Below are 21,642 nucleotides of genomic sequence, written 5' to 3'. Positions count from 1 at the left end.
TCTTTCAGTGTTGTGTGATAACAACCTAATCAGTTAGCATAGCCTTTTTAACCCTTTTAACTTTAAATCGGATAAAACCCTATTGCGCTTTTCTCTGCCTCCTAGCTAATATGAATAGAAGAGCAGTTATCACTTGAATTTTTGCAGGCCTTGCATAACCTTATTAATCTAAATTAAGGTGGTCATACTCTTGTAATATCTATAGGCTCAGTCAACTGACACCTAATACCAACAAACTGTCATGCTGGGTGGGTGGGGGAGTAGCAAGGTACACAACAATGTGGAGAGGAAGCCCAAACACTAGGGAAGGGGGGAGTGGAGAACTGTAGGCAGAACTAGCAACATGCTGTCTCACCTGACATCCCTAAATAGGTTCCACACCTATCGCCAACCAGGAACCTGACCCTAGCGATAGGCCCTGGAAAGGGAGGGGATGGGCGAGACGCTAGTCAGACCTCACTACAACTAAAGACAGAGAGGGTGGACAAATGAAGGATACACTTAGCTTGAGGAGACCACTGAGGTATCACTCCAGCCTCCAAGAATACTCCAAGAAGAAGACACTAGCAGACTGCTAGTACTTCCAACCAGACAGAGGGAAATTGAACTAACACCAACACCTTGCTGAAGAGACTGAAGGTATTTAAACCCTCAGCAAGGATGTGTTAATTAGCAGCAGAAGGTGGAGGTAACTGTTGGGTCCTAGATGGAGAATGATATCATTCCATAACAAAGCAGGTGCTTGTAGAGCTAATCGCAATGACCTTCTACAGCCAGATCCAAGATGACTGTCTGTCACATCTGACACACCCATGACACAAACTCCCTATATACATGCACTGTCAGTTCAGCCGAGCATGCATGTATTCTAAATGGGGTGAGGTTACCAGACACCTTTGGCAGTAGCTTATCTTTTCTGAGAACAAAACAATTGAAAATGCTGAACTTCATGAATCTCTCCCTGATATAGGACAAACAGTCAGACATGTCATAAACATTACATGGTTGGAAAGTCATGCCAAAAAATGATTGAATCATCTGAGATACATTATATGCACAAAAGTATTGGGCCACACAAATGTAATTTCTTCCCTTCTAAATATCAACTGTGACTGGTATTTTTTAAAGGCTTTAGGAACCACTGTAAGTCGGCTACAAGGTGGAGACCACTTGTAAAAAAAAAACCTACCCAGAAGAACAGTGGAAGCTGTTAGGGGTCCAGCTTCATATTAAAGCTTTTGAATTTTGAATGAGAGGTCACAAAAGCTTCTGTTGATGTAATTTGTAGGTGTCCCAATATTTTTGTTTATACAGCGGTCATCTAATGTGCATGGCTACCTTAGCGTTATCCTCTACTTTATAAACTGCCTTCAACTGCCATAACTGACCTAAAGTTTTGGACAACCCCTTTAAAGCACCACTCCGATGTTTTTTTTTATTTCACCGCTGGAGTGGTGCTTTAAATGTAACTCCCCTGCCCCTTGTCTCATACTCACTTTCCGGCATTTCCATCCATTTTCAATCCCACTCCCGTCAGTCTCTGGTGAAAAGTGACCTGCTCCTCAGCTTCTGTGTTTCATGGAGGGGCACGGAAGTCAATTTATAATACAAGTCTATGAGAGCCTTCTTCTGGCCTCACTATGGTTATCATAGACTTGCTTGGCGCTCTTGTAACGTAGCTTCTGACTTCCAGCCAGTCAGAAACTGCAGTCAGGCCACAGGAGGACTGGAGCGGCATAGAAAAAAACAATGAAAACGCCAAAGGGTGAGTATATCACCGAGGTGCTTAGATTCAAAGCGCCACTCCAGCGTTGGAATGGTGCTTTAATAAAAAAGTCATTATCCCTTTCAAACAATGAGACCTTCAGCATAACCTTAATCAGCTATGGTGAGTTTAACTGCATCTAGTTATATCAAATATATTTTGTACTTCTAAGTGCAACTGATGGGGCATTTATACTGCAAGATAGTCGTAAACAAGAAATGTTAAAAATGCTCGTTTCTTGATTATCTTGCCATCTATCTTGCCAGACAGCAATTGGTGACTATGTTAAGGCACTGACACTATGCTACATTAACATTTACAAAGGTTAAATGAACAAAATGAACAAATACATGTGTACATTATTATAAGACCACATTGTGATTTTGAGGATAACCCTATAAAATCATGCATGTTATGCATATGAGGATAAAGATTTGCACTATTCTGGTGCGGCATCCACTTTGGTACTATGTTACAACTGGACCAGGGCAGTACAAGAGGCACCCTAGACGCCATAATTTGACTGCTAGTTGGAGACTTCTTCATTGCCTTGGTTCGGCAGCCATGCAGCACCGAATTGGATGCAGAATAAGGGTGGTGTGAATCTCTTTGTTCATCTCTAATACACCATCAGGTCACCGGATAGCTGAAAAATATATGATTGCTGGGAACCCGAGTGCAAGGACCCCCACTGATCACAAGAAGATCCCTGTATGACTGGAACAGGAGTGTGAGCATGTGCAACCACTGGTCTATTCATTATCTATGGTCATGTATGCTCATTACCACGCCACACATTCACAGGGAACTTGGGACTTGCCTTTCTCAAGATCAATAGATGTCTCAGCAGCAGAGTCTCCAGCGATCATACACTTATCCTTAGCCTGTGGAGAGGTGGTAAAACTTGTTGTAATGCATATACCCTTTATTCAACTTATTAATAATCCTACATGGAGACTGGGTTTGACTATAATTTGAAGTTTATGTCCATACCTGCATACTACACTCAGACTTTGATGCCTGTAACTCTGGGCACACAGCGTTTGGCAAAAGAAGTCTTGAACTAACTAATCAGACATAATATTGCTCACAGAATATACAGAAAACACATACAGTTTTCCAAAGTGAAATTTCCTTACTTTGCTTTGTCTTTTCTGCCTCCTCCGAAGTCTCAGAAACTCCTTGTGTTGTCTTGATACAAAATTCACAGCGGCATATTCTAGTAAAGCAGCAAACACAAACAAGAGGCAAACAGCCATCCAGATGTCAATCGCTTTCACATATGATACCTGTCAGAGACAAAAGCAAAACTCACAAATGTGAGTCAACCTTATGTTACTGGGGTATAAAATGCAATAGTTTTTCATTTTGGCACTACAGTATATAAAATAGAACCTATGTGAGCTGGCATTGTATGGCACCCTCACGTCACCGATCTTTGAAGCAGTGTTGTGGGAGCTCTAGAGTTAAAAAAACAATTAAGCCTAGTTTTGATCATTGAGTCAATTCTAGCTGTTGTCTGTGTTTTTTTGTTTTTTGTGACTCCACTTTGATCATAATCTGAGTATGAACGACAATTCACAGACCAGCCGGGGATTTCCTGCCCTGAACCCTGCAACCTCATTTATGTCTATAAGGCTGTTGAGTTTGGGTCCGTTCATGCAGTGCGATATGTGCTTGATGTGTGAGTCCAGTCTTTCTGAGATCTCTGCATTTGATAAAAGAAAGGGGTTAATTTCAGTATTTTTGGCTATCTAGAACAGTGTTTTTCAACTTGTGACCTAATTTGAGAGGGTACGTTGCAAAGGATTCTTGCTCATGGCCGGGTTGTGATACTGCTAGAATGGTGCTTTGGTTCTTTAGTCGTTTGCTTGAACCACACTAAGGTTATCATTTATTATATGGTGTAAAAATGCTTTAATATTTGTTAATGTACATGTAAACATTTAGGCGCTACAAAAAAAGAAAATGGGCCGATGCAAAAGTTTGGACTTCTTGGAGATTTGTGTATTCAGATAACTTTGAAAAAAGGTTTCAAACCTTAATTAGCCTGTTAGAGTTATGGCTTGTTCACCATCATCATTAGAAAAGGCCAGGTGAAGTTTTTTAAAAACCCAGCCTCCTCTAACCTTGTGCCAAGAAACAGCAGCCATGGGTTCTTCTAAGCAGCTGTCTGGCACTTTGAAAATGAAAATGGTGGAGGTCCACAAAGAAGGAGAAGGCTATAAGAAGATGGCAAAGCAATTTCAAAATGCCCTTTCCTCAGTTTGAAATGTAACTAGGAAATGGTAGTTAACAGGAGCAGTGGAGGTCAAGATAAGGTCTGGAAGGCCAAGGAAAATTTTAGTGAGAGCTGCTTGTAGGATTGCTAGAAAAGCAAATTAGAACCAATCTTCAGAAAGATTTAGCAGACTCTGTAGTTGTAGTACATTGTTCTACTGTTCAGAGACACCTGCACAAATATGGCTGAAATGGAAGAGTCATCAGAAGAAAATCTCTTGTGCATCCTCACCATACAATTCAGTATCAGAAGTATGAAAAAGAACATCTAAACAAGCATTATGCATGTTGGAAACACGTCCTGTGGACCAATGAGGTTAAAATAGAACTCATTGGCCACAATGATCAAAGGTATTTGTGGAGTAAAATTGCACAAAATTTCAGAAAAAGAACATCTCGCCAACCATAAAGCATGGAGGTTGATCAATCATGCTTTGGAGTTGTGTTGCAGCCAATGGCACTGGGAACATTTCCCTTTTAGACAGAAGAATGGATTCAATGAAATTTCAACACATTCTTGATGCAAACATAACACCATTTGTGGAAAAAGCTGAAGTTGAAAAGAGGAGAATGGCTTCTACAAATGGATAATGGTCCTAAACACACGTCAGAATCCACAATAGATGACCTCAAATGGCGCAAGCTGAAGGTTTTACAATGGCCCTCACAGTCCCCTGATTTGACAATCATTGAAAATCTGTGGCTAGAGCTCAAAATAGCAGTTCATGCAAGACGACCCGGGAATCTCACAGAACTGGAAGAACTTTCTAAGGAAGAATGGAAGAAAATCTCTCAAACACAAATTGAAAGACTCTTGACTGGCTACAAAAAGTGTTTACAAGCTGTGATATTTGCAAAAGAGGGTGCTACAAGGTACTAACCATGCCCAAACTTGTGCATTGGCCCATTTTCCTTTTTGTAATTTTTAAATGTGTCATCTTTAACTTTAGGCCTTTTAGAGATCATTTCATCTTCAACTTGCTTAACTGTTCACAATAACAGTGATTTTGACCAGGGGTGCCCAAACTTTTACATGCCACTGTAATGGTACTATTATTCGTTATTACATCATGCTATTGTCTCTCTGTCTGTGTATGCTAGTATTCTCATAAGTCACTATATGATGTATGTTTTGCTTGTGTAGTGGTATTTGGATCGTATTAAGTAATTTATTTAGAAATATACAATTATATGTGGATTAGTTTATGTGAAAAAAAACCTATTTTTGTTATCGGTGCTAATGCTTGAGAAACATTTCTCAAAATAGGAGTATAAGGGTTACAGGAATCCCATTCAGTCCCTACAATACTGAACTCTGAGGTTCACTAGACTGTAGAGTGGAGGAGATTGTTCAGTTTCTCTGCATGCCACAGGAAGGCAATTTTTCTTTTACAGGCACATTCCAGAAAAATGTTGTTTGTGTCAGCAAAAGATAATGCAACCACATTGATAGATTACCTCTTGTATAAATTGGGGCATTAATGCCTTGGAAAGCATGAGCTCTGAAGGAATTTTCCACCCCAGGGAAACTATAATCAAACAATGCAGCTTGCCGAGCACTAATAGTATGTAGCGTACATACTGTAAGGCTATTATTTTTTTTTATAATTATTTGATTTTAAAGCACCATTAGTTCCTTGGCATTGTGCATGTGGAGAGGTTTTATTACAAAATACATACAGTGGGGAAAAAAAGTATTTAGTCAGTCAGCAATAGTGCAAGTTCCACCACTTAAAAAGATGAGAGGCGTCTGTAATTTACATCATAGGTAGACCTCAACTATGGGAGACAAACTGAGAAAAAAAAATCCAGAAAATCACATTGTCTGTTTTTTTTTCATTTTATTTGCATATTATGGTGGAAAATAAGTATTTGGTCAGAAACAAGCAATCAAGATTTCTGGCTCTCACAGACCTGTAACTTCTTCTTTAAGAGTCTCCTCTTTCCTCCACTCATTACCTGTAGTAATGGCACCTGTTTAAACTTGTTATCAGTATAAAAAAACACCTGTGCACACCCTCAAACAGTCTGACTCCAAACTCCACTATGGTGAAGACCAAAGAGCTGTCAAAGGACACCAGAAACAAAATTGTAGCCCTGCACCAGGCTGGGAAGACTGAATCTGCAATAGCCAACCAGCTTGGAGTGAAGAAATCAACTGTGGGAGCAATAATTAGAAAATGGAAGACATACAAGACCACTGATAATCTCCCTCGATCTGGTGCTCCACGCAAAATCCCACCCTGTGGGGTCAGAATGATCACAAGAACGGTGAGCAAATATCCCAGAACCACGCGGGGGGACCTAGTGAATGAACTGCAGAGAGCTGGGACCAATGTAACAAGGCCTACCATAAGTAACACACTACGCCACCATGGACTCAGATCCTGCAGTGCCAGACGTGTCCCACTGCTTAAGCCTGTACATGTCCGGGCCCGTCTGAAGTTTGCTAGAGAGCATTTGGATGATCCAGAGGAGTTTTGGGAGAATGTCCTATGGTCTGATGAAACCAAACTGGAACTGTTTGGTAGAAACACAACTTGTCGTGTTTGGAGGAAAAAGAATACTGAGTTGCATCCATCAAACACCATACCTACTGTAAAGCATGGTGGTGGAAACATCATGCTTTGGGGCTGTTTCTCTGCAAAGGGGCCAGGACGACTGATCCGGGTACATGAAAGAATGGATGGGGCCATGTATCGTGAGATTTTGAGTGCAAACCTCCTTCCATCAGCAAGGGCATTGAAGATGAAACGTGGCTGGGTCTTTCAACATGACAATGATCCAAAGCACACCGCCAGGGCAACGAAGGAGTGGCTTCGTAAGAAGCATTTCAAGGTCCTGGAGTGGCCTAGCCAGTCTCCAGATCTCAACCCTATAGAAAACCTTTGGAGGGAGTTGAAAGTCCGTGTTGCCAAGCGAAAAGCCAAAAACATCACTGCTCTAGAGGAGATCTGCATGGAGGAATGGGCCAACATACCACCCACAGTGTGTGCCAACCTTGTGAAGACTTACAGAACACGTTTGACATCTGTCATTGCCAACAAAGGATATATCACAAAGTATTGAGATGAAATTTTGTTTCTGACCAAATACTTATTTTCCACCATAATATGCAAATAAAATGAAAAAAAAAAACAGACAATGTGATTTTCTGGATTTTTTTCTCAGTTTGTCTCCCATAGTTGAGGTCTACCTATGATGTAAATTACAGACGCCTCTCATCTTTTTAAGTGGTGGAACTTGCACTATTGCTGACTGACTAAATACCTTTTTTCCCCACTGTATATGAAATAGAGCAAGCAAACTAACAGAGACAGACTAGCAGAAAGAAGGAGAGGACCCTGCCCTCAGGGGCTTACATGCTAGCTTGGGGGGTAGCAGCTGCTCTGGTGGTAGTGAGGTGACAGAGGGTTATTGCAGGCTCTAGCTGAAGAGATGAGTTTTCAGGTTGCATATAAAAGTTTCAATTGTGGAAGATATTTGGAAATGCTGGATAGCAAACGATGGTGGATGGTAAGGAAATATATAGGAGACGGTTGGGTGGGGAACATATAAGGGCAGAGGAGAGAAGGAAGTCTTGTGAGGACTGGAGGTTACATGTGGGAGGGTATCAGATTAGTTTGGTGATGTATGGAGAAGACTGATTATGGACGGCCTTGTAAATCATTGTTACTTAAACTAAATTTGGTTGGAAATTAGAAGCCAGTGAAGGGATTGGCAGAGGAAAAAGGCCGAGGAGTAGTGAGAAGAGTGGTGGATTAATTGGGCAGCAAAGTTAAGTTGTGAAGGAGTCAGCTTACGCTGAGTCATTTTCTTTAGAGTGGACCCTCTGGGTCGTGGCACCCACCCACCTAGGGCGAGCTAACCTTGTGAGGAACCACCCCCTATACAGGGAGTGCCAGGGGCACGACCAAGGGGGTGAGCCACCACAACTGCTGGAACCAGACGGCCGGCTCAAGTAGACACTAAGTACAAGTGTCTGACGACAAAGGACGTGCAGGAAACAAGACAAGACGTGAATTCAAGGTATCTTCATTAAGGCAAACTCAGGGTTAGATCAGGTGCAAGACGTGATAACAGGGAAAACACAGCAAGGTGCATGCGAGGGCACGCCAAGGTCCATGGCATGGTATATGCCAGGTGGCACGCCTGGGTACAGGCAAGGGCTCAATAGCATTGGACTCCGGACAGCTGGCAACGATCGACATTATCAGGGCATCAGGCTGCGGACATCAGCTCCGGACATCAGGCCGCAGTCGTCAGGCTTACGATCTCTGGCAGCGATCGGCAGGTTCCAGGCATCCGTCAGGCAAACCAGGTTTCAGGCAAGGAGGCATGACAGATCTCCAGACATGGTGCGTGTTAGGGAACACGCCAAGGTCCAAGGCAAATTTCCAGGCAGGGTGCATGCTAGGGGCACACCAGGGTCCAGGGCAAGGTGCAAGGCAAGATGCGAGTATAGGGGACACGCCAGGGTTCAAAGTACAAGACACAGTGCGTGTGTAGGGGACATGCCAGGGTTCAGAGTTCAAAGTACAAGACATGGTGCGTGTGTAGGGACATGCCAGGGTTCAAGATCCAAGGTCCTGGGCGCACTAAAGGAGCCGCCAGGGTTCAGGCTAAGGTCCTGCATGTGCAGAGGGGCATGCCAGGGTTCAGGCTAAGGCAAGGGCCTGCGCATGCAAGGGGGCACAACAGGGTTCAGGCTAGGACCTGTACGTGGAAGAGGGCACGACAGGATACATGGTTCAGGCTAGGGCCTGTGCGTGCAAGGGGGCACGACAGGGTTCAGGCTAGGACCTGTACATGGAAGAGGGCACGACAGGATACATGGCAAGACCTGCGAGTACTTTAGAGAAGCACGGGGAAGTATGCCAAGAAGCAGGCTATGGCCTGCGCGTGCTAAGAGGGCACGCAAAGCACAGTGCAGAGACAGCGTGAGTGCAAGGAAGCACAGAGAGCACGGCTGGGGCACTGGCTAGCTGGTCAGGCTGAGGCATAACGAGCAACACTGAGGCGAACCCGGCTGAGGCATAACAGGTGACACAGCTGTCACTGGCCGACGAGCACGGCTGAGGCACAAGCAGGCGGGATTGGCACGGCTGAGGCACAGACAGGAGGCTAGGAAGGCCAGGCGCGTGCAAAGGGCACGCGAAGAAACAAGGCTAGGCAAGACACAAAGCAAGGAGCGGAACGTAGGTAGTAGCACAGAGCCGGGTGCAAGAGAAGAGAAGCGGAGCGTATGCTACAGACCAGAGCCAGGTACAGAGACATAGAGCTAGCATCGGAGCGTAGGCCAAAGCCCAGAGCCAGGTCAAGGCTGAGCCTTGAGACTAGACACGAAACATAGGAAGTACTACAAGGCTAAGGATAGCAAAGGCAAGACATGGCAAAACAGGCAAAGGCAGAGAACAGAGGAAGTACTACCAGTCAAATAATAGCTTAAGCAATACAAGGCAAAACAGACTAAGGCAGAGAATAGAGGAAGTTCTACAAGTCGGAGCATAACAAGGACAAAACACGGCACGAGAGACAGCACAAGACATGGCACGGGACAAGAGGCAGAATACAAGCACAGAGCGTGTGCAGAGACGCCCAACAGGGCAGAGTGCAGGGGCACAGAATACAAAGAGCGACCAAGCAACCATGCAGGGAAGCAACACGATACTCAGGCCACGAGCATAGGAAGGGGCGGTCTGATATAGGGCATTAGCACCTGCACTATCATAGAGAGGATAGCTGGGTCAGACTGTGCTGGACCATAGAGAAGGTCACATGGTCAGGGTCTCCAGGAACACAGAGATGATTGCTGCAGGCAGAGCAGAGACGGATGGTCACATAGCAACGGCGTGCAGCCATGAGATAAAGCACACATGCGCACTGGCAATGGCAAGCAGCCATGAGATGAGGCGCGCGTGCATACTGCTCCAGGCATCTTGCAGCACAACAGTCACGAGGTGCATGTGCACACTGCTCCAGGAGTCATGCGGCATACCAGACATGGCGGGCATGACCGTTCGGTGCGCGTGCACACTGCTCCAGGGGTCATGCGGCATAACAGACATGGTGGGCATGATAGTTTGGTGCGCGTGCACACTGCTCCAGGGGTCATGCGGCATAACAGACATAGCGGGCATGACATAAGTATTGACTGGGTGGTGCAAGAGTCTTAGGAGGTCACAGAAAAGGATATTGAGGTGGGAGATGATGAGGGCAAGTACTAACATAGTTAATTTGGGGTTGAGTAGATGACAGATTTTGGAAAAAAATTGAGTTGGAACAGCAGGACATGGTAAGGGCATGGATATGTGGTTTGAAGGATAGGGCAGAGTCAAGGGTCACTCTGAGGTAGCGGAGTTGTGATACATGGGTAATTGTAATGTCCTTTATTGTTCTCGATATACCAGATAGAGGAAAGGTGGAAAGAGGAAAGAAGGCTGCATATACAAATGGAGTTTTTTTTAAGCAAAATCCCAAGTTTTCAAGTGGGATCTCTCATTCTTTGGTGAGTCTTTGGAGTGTTATTTTCCTGAAGAGGTTTTGGGAAGCTTCTCAAAAGATGTTATGAAATGTTTTTTTTCCCTGAAGCATTTTTTGCAGTCTTTTTACTGGACAGTGCCTAGTTTGGAGCCAATTTCATCAGAAACTGTTTCAAAGAAGGGACATGCACTTTCTTTCTAATGCACATCGCATACTTGTGACACACAAGATGACCGCTTGCACCAGCCAGCAGAGCTGAATCCTAACAGCGTATAGATTACACACTGTTATTATCTAGCAAGCTGCACATGTTGAAAGTTTGCTCTGGGGTGGAAAACCCTTTTAAACACGGCACTACTGTGGACAATTGGAAACATGTTAGGGTGACCTTAAACATAAACTATGGCTCATCTGTTCACTGATCTTACGAGAAGCTGATTTTTTTTCTTTAGGCAGAGTTATTATCCCCCATTGTACACAATACCTGAGTGCTGTATAAATTATGTAAAATCAAAAGCTTTCTGTGTGAATAAACCACAATTAGAATATTAAAATCCGTGTCTTTTATCCTCTTTGCTTCCAGTTTATGCTCCTTTTAAATTTTCAATGAAACTCCAGGTGAACATTTTTTTACAGGGATTTTTTGACAAGAGCTAAAATGCTGCATGTTCCTTAGTGAGAAGTTTCCCACAGCTTCATTAACAATGGGGACATGCATCTATTTAAATCACACAGAAAGTTTATGATTGAGGAAGTTGCCGCGAAAAGGAGAAACGCAACGTTGTGATTACAGACCGGCAATTGAAAGCCTATAAAAAAATCTATGACATTTCAATGAAGATATTGTGTAGCAATTTACAAAAAAAAAATATTCTAGAAACATAAGCCTTTATATTTTAGGATTGATGAAGCACATGTTCATTGTCTCAGAACAACATATACTGCCAAGGAAGGGCAAGATCTCCGGGTGCTCGTGCTTGGTTTTCAAAATATACATATACAGTACTGTGAAAAAGTTTTAGGCAGGAAAAAATTCTGCAAAATATGAATGTTAATATTAATGGTTTATTTTTATCAATTACCAAAATGCAAATTGGATGAGCAAAAAAAAAAAGTAAACCATATTAATCTTTAATCAAAGCAATGGTTTCCAGCTTATTTGGTGTAACCACCCGTGGTCTTCAAAGCAGCATTATTTAAACCTCTCTGATGGTCATGCATGATGGATATGTATCTGCCCGTATTTCTCAGCAGTAAAAAAAGCAAGAAATGGGCAACATTAAGGACCGCAGATGCAGTGGTCGGCCAAGAAAACTTAGTGCAAAAGATGGAAGACACATCACACTTACTTCCCTTTGAAATCTGGAAATGTCCAGCAGTGCCATCAGCTCAAGCTGGAGTCACACATAGCAACTTACCAGCGATCCTGACAACGATATCAACGTGTCAGGATCGCTGGTAAGTCGCTATGTGATCACTGGTGAGCTGTCAAACAGGCAGCTTCACCAGCGATCAGCACAGCGACGCCCAGCGCACGGCATCGCTGTGTTCGTTAGCGCTGATGCCATATTCATGTCAAAAATAGAATTAAAATAAAAAATATTGTTACTCTCAGCTTCCGACGTCCCGCGCAGCATTCCCGCCTCTCTCCACGCTCCGGTCCCAGTAATCCTTTGCGAGAATTACCGCGATGACGTCCGATCTCGCGGTCATTCTTGCAAAGGATTACTGGGACCGGGAGAGTGGAGAGAGGTGGGAAGACTGCGCGGGACGCTTTGCCTTCTGTGATCTTCTCGTCATGTTTAGAATCCCTGATCATGTGTCCTTCCTAGGATCCTGCACTGTCTGGTTCTGCAATCATCTTGTCATGTCTGAAACCTTGATCATGTGACGTTTCCTAAGATCCTGCACTGTCTGGTTCTGCAATCATCTCGTCATGTCTGAAACTCTGATCATGTGACCTTTCCTAGGATCCTGCACTGTCTGGTTCTGCAATCATCTCGTCATGTCTGAAACCCTGATCATGTGACTGCGCTCTGTGATCCTGGAACATCTGAACTAGGAAGTTCTCCCCTGGTCCTGAGCTGGAAGAGGAGGTGCTGTGCCCTATATCAGACCTTCCCTTCCTATGCTCAGGGCCTGAGTATTGTGTTGTGTCCCTGCATGGCTGCTTGGTCTGTTGGGTGCTCCCTCTATTCTGTACCCTTGCACCTAGCTCTATAGTGCGTCTCTGCACACGCTCCGTGCTCGTATTCCGTCTCTTGTCTCGTGCCTTGTCGGTACCACCTGCCAGTGCCCCCGCCATGGTCTCCGTGCTCTCTTGCACGCACGCTGGTTCTCGCACTGTGCCTTTTCGTGCTACTCTTGCACAAAGCCTTTTGCCTCTTTTGCTCTGCTCTTAACACTAGTTTGCCTGCTGGATTCCATAACCTGCCGACCGCTGCCAGAGGTCCGGACCTAGATGACTGCGGCCTGATGTCCGGAGCCAGATACCTGGACCCTGTCGGTCGATGCCAGTACCTCGGTTTCCGATGCCATAAAGCTTCAGAATCTGATGTCCCGGTTTATCTTCGCTTGCTGTCCGGAGTCTGATGTCATCGTGCCTCTGCCTTCCATCTGCACGTACCATGCTTGGACCTTGGCGTGCCCTTGCAAGCACCTTGCTATGTTGTCCCTGTTCTGGTTATGTTTGTACCTGATGTTATCCCTGAAGCCTTCCTTAAATGAAGTTTCTTTGAACTAACCTCTCGTCTCGCCTTGTCTTGTTTCCCTGAGCCGGCCGTCTGGTCCTGCTGCCGTGGTGGCTCACCCCCTTGGTCTTGCCCCTGACCCTCCCTGTATAGGGGGTGGTTCTCACTAGGTCAGCTCGCCCTAGGTGGGTGGGTGCCACGGCCCAGAGGTCCACTCATTCAAAGAAGAAACGACTCAGCATAAGCTGACGCTCGTCACAGTCAGTGACAGTCCATACAGTATTACAGATCAGTGAACAGTCCATGCAGGTCTAAACATCAGCGAACAGTCCATACAGTATTATAGGTCAGTGACAGTCCATACAGTATTATAGATCAGTGAACAGTCCATACAGTATTACAGATCAGTGAACAGTCCATACAGTATTATAGGTCAGTGACAGTCCATACCGTATTATAGATCAGTGAACAGTTCATGCAGGCCTAAAGATCAGCGAACAGTCCATACAGTATTATAGGTCAGTGACAGTCCATACAGTATTATAGATCAGTGAACAGTCCATACAGGTCAAAAGATCAGTGAACAGTCCATACAGTATTACAGATCAGTGAATAGTCCATACATTATTACAGATCAGTGAAAAGTCCATACAGTATTATAGATCAGTGAACAGTCCATACAGTATTACAGATCAGTGAACAGTCCATACAGTATTACAGATCAGTGACAGTCCATACAGTATTATAGGTCAGTGAACAGTCCATGCAGGTCTAAAGATCAGCGAACAGTCCATACAGTATTATAGATCAGTGAACAGTCCATACAGTATTACAGATCAGTGACAGTCCATACAGTATTATAGGTCAGTGAACAGTCCATGCAGGTCTAAAGATCAGTGAATAGTCCATACAGTATTACAGATCAGTGAGCAGTCCATATAGTATTATAGATCAGTGAACAGTCCCTATAGTATTATAGATTAGTGAACAGTCCATACAGTATTATAGGTCAGTGAACAGTCCATACAGGTCAAAAGATCAGTGAACAGTCCATACAGTATTACAGATCAGTGAACAGTCCATACAGTATTAGAGATTAGTGTAGATTCCATACAGTATTATATCACGAATATATTTTCCGCCAGAATGCCATACCTTTTAAAGAACTGTCAGGAAATTGTTTTACACCTCAGATTGGCTGATTTTATATGCCGCACCCATTTGATTCATTCTGTGCTGGTCCGAATCTTCTCGTAGCAATATACATGCAATCATATATGAAGGAAAAAAAAGCAGTAACGGCTCTGCTAAAAATGCCCGGCTTTAATGTGCCATCTGTCTTTTAACCTAATAAGACATGCGCTGAGTATAATTGAACAGACACACAGATCTGAAGAACAGGGGTGTACATAGTTTGGTTAAGCTAAACTTTTTTTTTTTAAATGAAAGGCACAGGGACAAGAAATACCTCCATGTAGAGATGAACAATAGATTTGCAGGACCCAGTTCCGTCCTCTGGTCCTGTCCCCTGTCACAGCCGGACCTCACTCCTGGGCAGGCATTTCTTGGTCGCTGAGGTGACTTCATAATAAAATAGGGACAGACCCAAGGTTGGACCATGGTGCCGCAAAACTTTTCGCTCTTCTTTGCTTCCATGTGAATGTGAGTGTTTATGGTTGTAGATATAGAAAATTGCAGAGGTGTGAATGCATGCCGTGTGATGAAGAATATCGCTCAGAAAGCATTTGTAGTTGGCTGTGCCCTAAATGAAGGTTTTTAGTCAAAAGGCCCTAGAAATGAGCAGCCACTCAATGATCAAACCCGAGGCTACAGAAATAGACTGTAGATGTGTGATCAATGCTGTCGGGAGGAGAGTCCCAGTCTATCATATCCAATTTGCTACAAATTATGTCACTATATATTTTTAACATCCACCCCAGCAAAAAAGCAGGGGATAAAGAGGCATAGGCAAATATAGAATAAAATGTCAATATTTATTAAAGCATTTAAAACATAATTTCCAAAGGAATCTCCCAAAAAGGAATGAAAAAAGCGGACAAGGAGCAAAGACAAGAAACCAGTAGTGGTAAACATACCATAGCAGAGGTTATATTGTATAAATGGCTAAAGCTATCATTAAATATCACCAAAAAGCAACACAATTTACAGATGCATAGTGCCCATATATCACAACGGTGTCAATCAAAATTGAATAGCTATGTCCCAGCCTGTAAAAGTGCTTCAGTGCAAAGAAAAAAACATGCTAAATAACAAGTATGTTGTTACCTACATAGATGTGTGTCCTGGCTCCGTGATGCCCACTGTCCAACCCCGACAGCGCCGTTTCGCCTTACCGGCTTCCTCACAATGGGGGCCTATCCGTTTCATTACACAGTTGAACTATTGCTCCATAGAGTATTATAATGACTCAATATTAGAAATGTAGGTAAAATGCTGCAATATCTGCGCCATCAAATATTACTGTTCGGCATTGATGATTAATTGTGACTCATTTCATCCCACTCCACAACCTTTTATAGATCTGAATCTTAAAATCTGATTTTTTTTTTCTAACTTCTGGTTATAGAGGAACTAAGGTATTACATTGGCACTGCGGCTGGCATAGGATATGAACTTTGTGAGGCACAATTAAATGCACGGGAACGAGGGGACTGTATGAAGCCATCGTGGAAGCACGGAAGGTACTTTCTATCAGCAATACTGTGATGAGAATGAGGTTTTATGCCATTTTTCCTTAGAAAATTACTTTTCACTGTAATTTGGACAATTTAGAGCATTATTGTTTTGGTACCTTATAATTATTATTATGTAGGCAAGTTTAGTAGGCCCTGTTTTGAGTTTCCTTATCACATATGTGAAAGAGGGGAATAATAATGTCCTTATTTCTTCCTAACATTAGAGGGTACGTCCTAAGTGTGAACTGTGCTATAGCTGCAAATATTAAAAAGAAAGGGTCACCCAGGGCAAAAAAAATCCATCTGTCAAGGGTAGATTTCTTGGTTTCAGAACCATGATCTGGATTAAGGAGTTTGGTATCTGAGACTTTAAAACTGATGCAGGGCTGGCCCGAACGTATAGGCGAACTAGGCGGCCGCCTAGGGCGCCGACCCAAAGGGGGCACCAGAGAAAAAATAGAAAAAATTATAAAAAATCTTTTCAAAAGGCAAAAAGTTTTAGGGATGGAAAGAAAAGTGTACATATTTAAGGGCAAATATGACGCAAGAGAGGTTGGTTGGGTTGGCAACAATTTCGATAGAATCTGAAGTTGCTAAACAAATTAATCTCGGTGACTTAGTGTCATCCTTTTCCAAAAAAAGGCAAGGAAACAAAAATTTTAATTACCTATGGTCGTTTTTGTTTTGTGTTATTGATTACTTTGTATATATTTGTCCTATACAACTTCTCAGAAGATTAAAGAGTTAGGAGATAGTTAATTAATTATTGTTGTTGTGGTTTATTTTGCTCCTAAATTTATATCCCAAGTTTTCATCTACTGCCAAGAATAGTAGGGGCGCAACAAAATAGTTTCGCCTAGGGCACCGTAATCTCTCGGGCCGGCCCTGAACTGATGACATATTCCTTGTATTTATCATCAATTTCAGATCAGTGGGTGTCAAACTCTGGAATATCCACTACAGTTGAAGGAAAGGGTCATGGTGCACCAATAGTGCCTCAGGCCTGTACTGGGGAGGAAATGGATGCGAGTCACTGATATGTGACACACCTTGCAGTGTCATTTATGGTCACTAGATAATGTCGGATGTCAGGAGTTGGACCACCACAGATATAGTGTTGATGATCTAAACTAAGAGTAGGTTATCAATATTAAATCTCAGAAAACCCTTGCAAATGGAATATCACAGCACAGCATGCCTGTAAAAAGTTTTCCGGGGTTTTCATGTCTTTCTTATGAAGATTTAGAAAGTAAAAGTGCTCTCTCATTACTGACATGTTCTTTTCTCACTGAGACATAAAATAACCTGACATAAAATTTGCAGTGGTGCTCATGTCTAAACATGGTCTTTCCATCCCTTACTGTATGTTTTGTATACTGAACACCTGTACATTGGTTACATAGAAAGTCACCATTGTGACAGTCACACATCGTCATGTGTAAGCCTCATTATTCTTAATTGTACTTGAACTTATCGGGGTTCGGTGGCCATGGAACTCTAGAAACTCAGACTTTTGTAACTTAATTTCAAATTTGGTGCCTGAGAATTTGGAAGAAAGCTGGTCAAGCTTCATCTTCATTATTGAGGTTATAGGCTCGTGTTATTTTGGAAGTGTCTATTGGATACTTTACAGTACTTTAGCATTTTTACACTCTGTGCTTGTTTTTTTTTTTAGCACTGTATAGGGCAGGAGTCCCCAACTGGTAGATTGAGAGTCACATGAGGCTCGTGATCCCATGAGTTGTGGCTCGCGGCTGTTTGCCAGCTGGTGCGTTAGCTCCAGGTCTAGTGAATAGTGATGAGTGAGTATGCTCGTTACTCGAGATCTCCCGAGCATGCTCGGGTGATCTCCAAGTATTTGGATGTGCTCGGAGATTTAGTTTCTGTCGCCGTAGCTGCATGATTTGCGGCTGCTATACAGTATGAATACATGAGGGGATTTCCTAACAAACAGGCAATCCCCACATGTATTCAGGCTGGCTAGCAGCCACAAATCATGTGGAGTGCCCTCACTCACCAGGGCCGTGGGGTACTCGGTACCGGGCCGGTTGATCTTCTCAACGGGGGTTGTCACAGCAGCCGTGACCTGGTCCGTGGCCCTGGGGCTCCATTGCAAAGGGGGTTGTTTCAGTGTGCTTATGGTAGTGAAAGTTTATAAGTGATTCGTGACGCCACCTGTGGTATTCGGCAATAAAGATGTAAGCCGACGCTGCAGACAGATCCTCTGGGACAGATGGTGTGGTGCAGCAGTGATGTTATAGCCCTCCACAGGCAGGGCTGTAGTCCCAGGGCAGTGTAGATGAAGTGACACTTAGATGGTGTAGTGTCAGGCGCGAGGGATGTAGCGGTGCTGGGTAGGTTGGCGCAGAAATAAGTGGAGGACACCAGGGCATGTAATTCCAAAGCTTTACTCACAGTCTGTTGTGCAAACAGGTGCCCGCTTCCGTGCCGTGTCCTCCGGGTCAGGGACTCCGTCAACCTCCAGGCCAGATGGAATACTACTTTCCAACACTCCGCCAACATATGTGCCTTTTCTGAACGTCTCCTCTTATAGCACCTTTGAGTGAAGTACTCCTAGTGCTGAGTTACACTGGAGTGCCTCCTGTCAGATGTTCCTAAGAACTCTACTTGTATGGCAGACAGCTGTAGCCTGCTTCGGGGACTCCTTGCTACTTAGTCCCGACTCACTAATATGTTGCTGTTGTGCCCCCAAGTCTTGTGTGGGAATAAAGTGGTCACTACTTCTATTCCTCCGGTGTCTGCTCCAAGACCATTAGTATCCGTACAACCTCGGGGACTGGACCCCGGCCTTGCGCTTAGAACTTGAAAAGGATTCTCCTCTAACCCTGGTCCTCGTTCTCTTATTCTCCTCACGTTCCGTGCTAATCCTTCTTCCCAATGGAGAATCAAGCTTCCTTTCTCTATCTCTTTCCTGTCCCAGCAGACCCAGATCACTGTGGCCTGCTGCAGCACTTCCTTCCTCCACCCCTCTCCCGGGGATCTTCTCTGTCTCACACTCTGTCCTTCTACATCTTCGCTCACTCACTGAATGCAAGACTGACTGACTCAACTCTTTCCGCTCTTTTGGTGTGAAATAAACTCCACCCACCTCCCAGCACATTTCGTGTTCCAAGCAGGGAGCCACCAAGGGGTGCTTTGCTATACTCCAAGCAGGGAGCCGCCAAAGGTGCTTTGCTACACTACTTTGTGGTGTGGGGTGCAGGTGTTGGAGCGTGGTCAGGTGTTTCCACCTTCCCTGGATGGTGGGGCACCACACCTCAGGAGGAGGTGCAGTACCTCTGTGGCGACTGAGCCTCAGGGGTGCCACACATGCAGCTAGTGCGACAGAAACTAAATCTCCAAGCACATCCAAATACTCCAAGATCACTAGAGCATACTCAGGAAATCTCAAATAATGAGTATACTCACTCAGCACTACTTGTGAACAGGTATGAAGAGCACATCTCAAAATGGTGAATTGTGAGTAGCCCGGCACAGAAGAGCAAATCTGAATGCACATATACTGGTCTTAGGGGTTTACAGATAATTTAAGTATGTTACACTGGAGGCAGGATGATACTACCTGTCAGAAGAGGTGCTTGAAGCTGGATGCGACAGTGTGTTAGGAGTGCTTGATGGGAGAATACTGAATGGGGGTATTGTGGGAACCCATGAATCTCAGTACACGGCTTCCGGGTTAATTCTGTAGAAAAGCTTTGGTTATCATTATACCCAAAATAGGGGCTTTGGTTGCCTTTACTGTGTGGGGAGCGGGAGCTCTCTCAGAGCTATATGTGGCTTGCTCCCCTCTAGCTGCGCTAAATGTGGCTCACCGCCCTCTCTCAGAGCTAAATGTGACTCGCGACCCTCTCTCAGAGCTAAATGTGGCTTGCGACCCTCTCTCTGAGCTAAATGTGGCTCGTGACCCTCTCTCAGAGTTAAATGTGACTCGTGACCCATTCTCAGAGCTAAATGTGACTCGTGACCCTCTCTCTGAGCTAAATGTGGCTCGTGACCCTCTCTCAGAGTTAAATGTGGCTCGTGTCCCTCTCTCAGATCTAAATGTGGCTCGTGACCCTCTCTCAGAGCTAAATGTTGCTCGTGACCCTCTCTCAGAGCTAAATGTGACTCGCGACCCTCTCTGAGCTAAATGTGGCTCATGACCCTCTCTCAGAGCTGAATGTGGCTCATGACCCTCTCTCAGAGCTGAATGTGGCTCTCAACGTCAGAAAGGCTGGGGACCACTGGTCTAGGGGATGGAGACTTTAATATTATACAGCACACCATTCAACCAAAGGCTCCATAGATGTGGCATGGCAGGCTTCTGTGACATTTTGCAGAAAGTGATGTTAACATTATGAGTGCTGGAAACGGGATTGATTTATAGTAAAGCACTATTTAACATTTCTTGGACTAAAATTCCAGTCCAGGTGTATGATTATTAATGCAAACTTGTATCATTGTGGGGAAGGTGACTTGACAGACAGACTTGACTGGAAGTAGGAGGGGACAATTTGTGCACTACAGACGAAGATTGGCAATGACAGAAAGGTAACAGCAGGGAGAGACAGAAAAGGGAGTGCAGTACCGAAATTTGACCACAAGATGGCAGGGGGGAGTGTAGTTCAGGACTTAACATCAGCTTACGGATATAGAAACTGCTTAGTCATGGGGGGCGGGGAAATAGGAACCCAGGAGGGAAATTCCCAGTGAGAGAGGGGATAAATAGGACTGGTTGGGGTTCCAGAGATGCTAGTCCCGAGAGGAGCTCAGCAGAGGAAGACTCAGGACTGAAGACAGAGAACGGTGAAGAGCTCGACCAGGGGACTGACAGGAGAAGACAGTCAGGGGGGTGGCCCTGACACGACGTACCGCAGGACAGACGAGGCCCCAGGAGTACCGACTGGACGACGACCTCGGGCAGGTGAAGCGCTGGTGGTAGATTGGTCTAGGACAGCCCCAGTGAAAGATCCGCGAGTGACGTCATCACGACTAAAGGAAAGGTGAAAGGTACCTGGGCCTGGAAACGGAGAGCTGTAAAGGAACTGCGGTGCATGGCTAAGGTCATCAGGAGGACGGCCAATAAACCCGGATCTGTTACAACTGAATTCTGCCTCCGTCTCATCTTTGCATTGTCTGGTCACGATAAGCAGTGGACCACCCCCCAATCCGGCCCCCTACCACATCATTTATCTACTATTCTATTTCATTTTTGGACTAGAGGAGTAAAGCTCAATGAAATCTGTATTCCAAACATGCAGGTTTGATGCTGCTTGTTATTTTGTTAAATCCCAGCTTTGAAGGGCTATATTTCACACTATAAATCCAGCGTGACCCCGTATATTGTACATCGTTTCCAGGATATTGTTAGAGTGTCTCCTTGCAACATCTATTGACTGTGACAGAGGCATTCATACAGCATTATCATCTTCACACAGCTTATCAGATGGTGGATGTAACGTGGGTGATACATAACATTATTGAGGGGTCTACCGGTATGGCCTGGAGTCACAATCAGAGAAAAGCAAAAAATAAAAACTTAACATATGTAGCATAGGAGATCATTAAACAGTATGCACAGCTCATATGTTACTGTGACCTTTAAGTGCGTTAACCTCAAAATAAAAAAAATGGAAGAGAAATATAGAAAGCCTAATGCTTGAATGTTGTAGGATCAGAACAAGGATGTCCTCAGAGGTTCTGTTACATATTGGGAAATCAAAATGGG

The 21,642-nt window shown here is 44.3% G+C and overlaps 1 protein-coding gene across 1 annotated transcript in view; it reads right to left on the bottom strand.

Moving 5' to 3' along the window:
* Window positions 1-21,642, bottom strand: part of GLRA2 (glycine receptor alpha 2) — a 267,688-nt gene that overhangs the window by 67,761 nt on the left and 178,285 nt on the right. The window contains exon 8 of the mRNA XM_073565226.1: window positions 2,905-3,054. Coding sequence (XP_073421327.1) covers window positions 2,905-3,054 — 150 coding nt within the window. The remainder of the gene's footprint in view (window positions 1-2,904; window positions 3,055-21,642) is intronic.

The sequence above is a fragment of the Dendrobates tinctorius genome, unplaced genomic scaffold, assembly GCF_039654945.1.
Source record: "Dendrobates tinctorius isolate UK_male_01 unplaced genomic scaffold, ASM3965494v1 ptg000016l, whole genome shotgun sequence".
Classification (NCBI taxonomy): domain Eukaryota; kingdom Metazoa; phylum Chordata; class Amphibia; order Anura; family Dendrobatidae; genus Dendrobates; species Dendrobates tinctorius.
The sequence above is the reverse complement of the archived record's forward strand: the minus strand, read 5'-3'. Positions and strand labels throughout refer to the sequence as shown.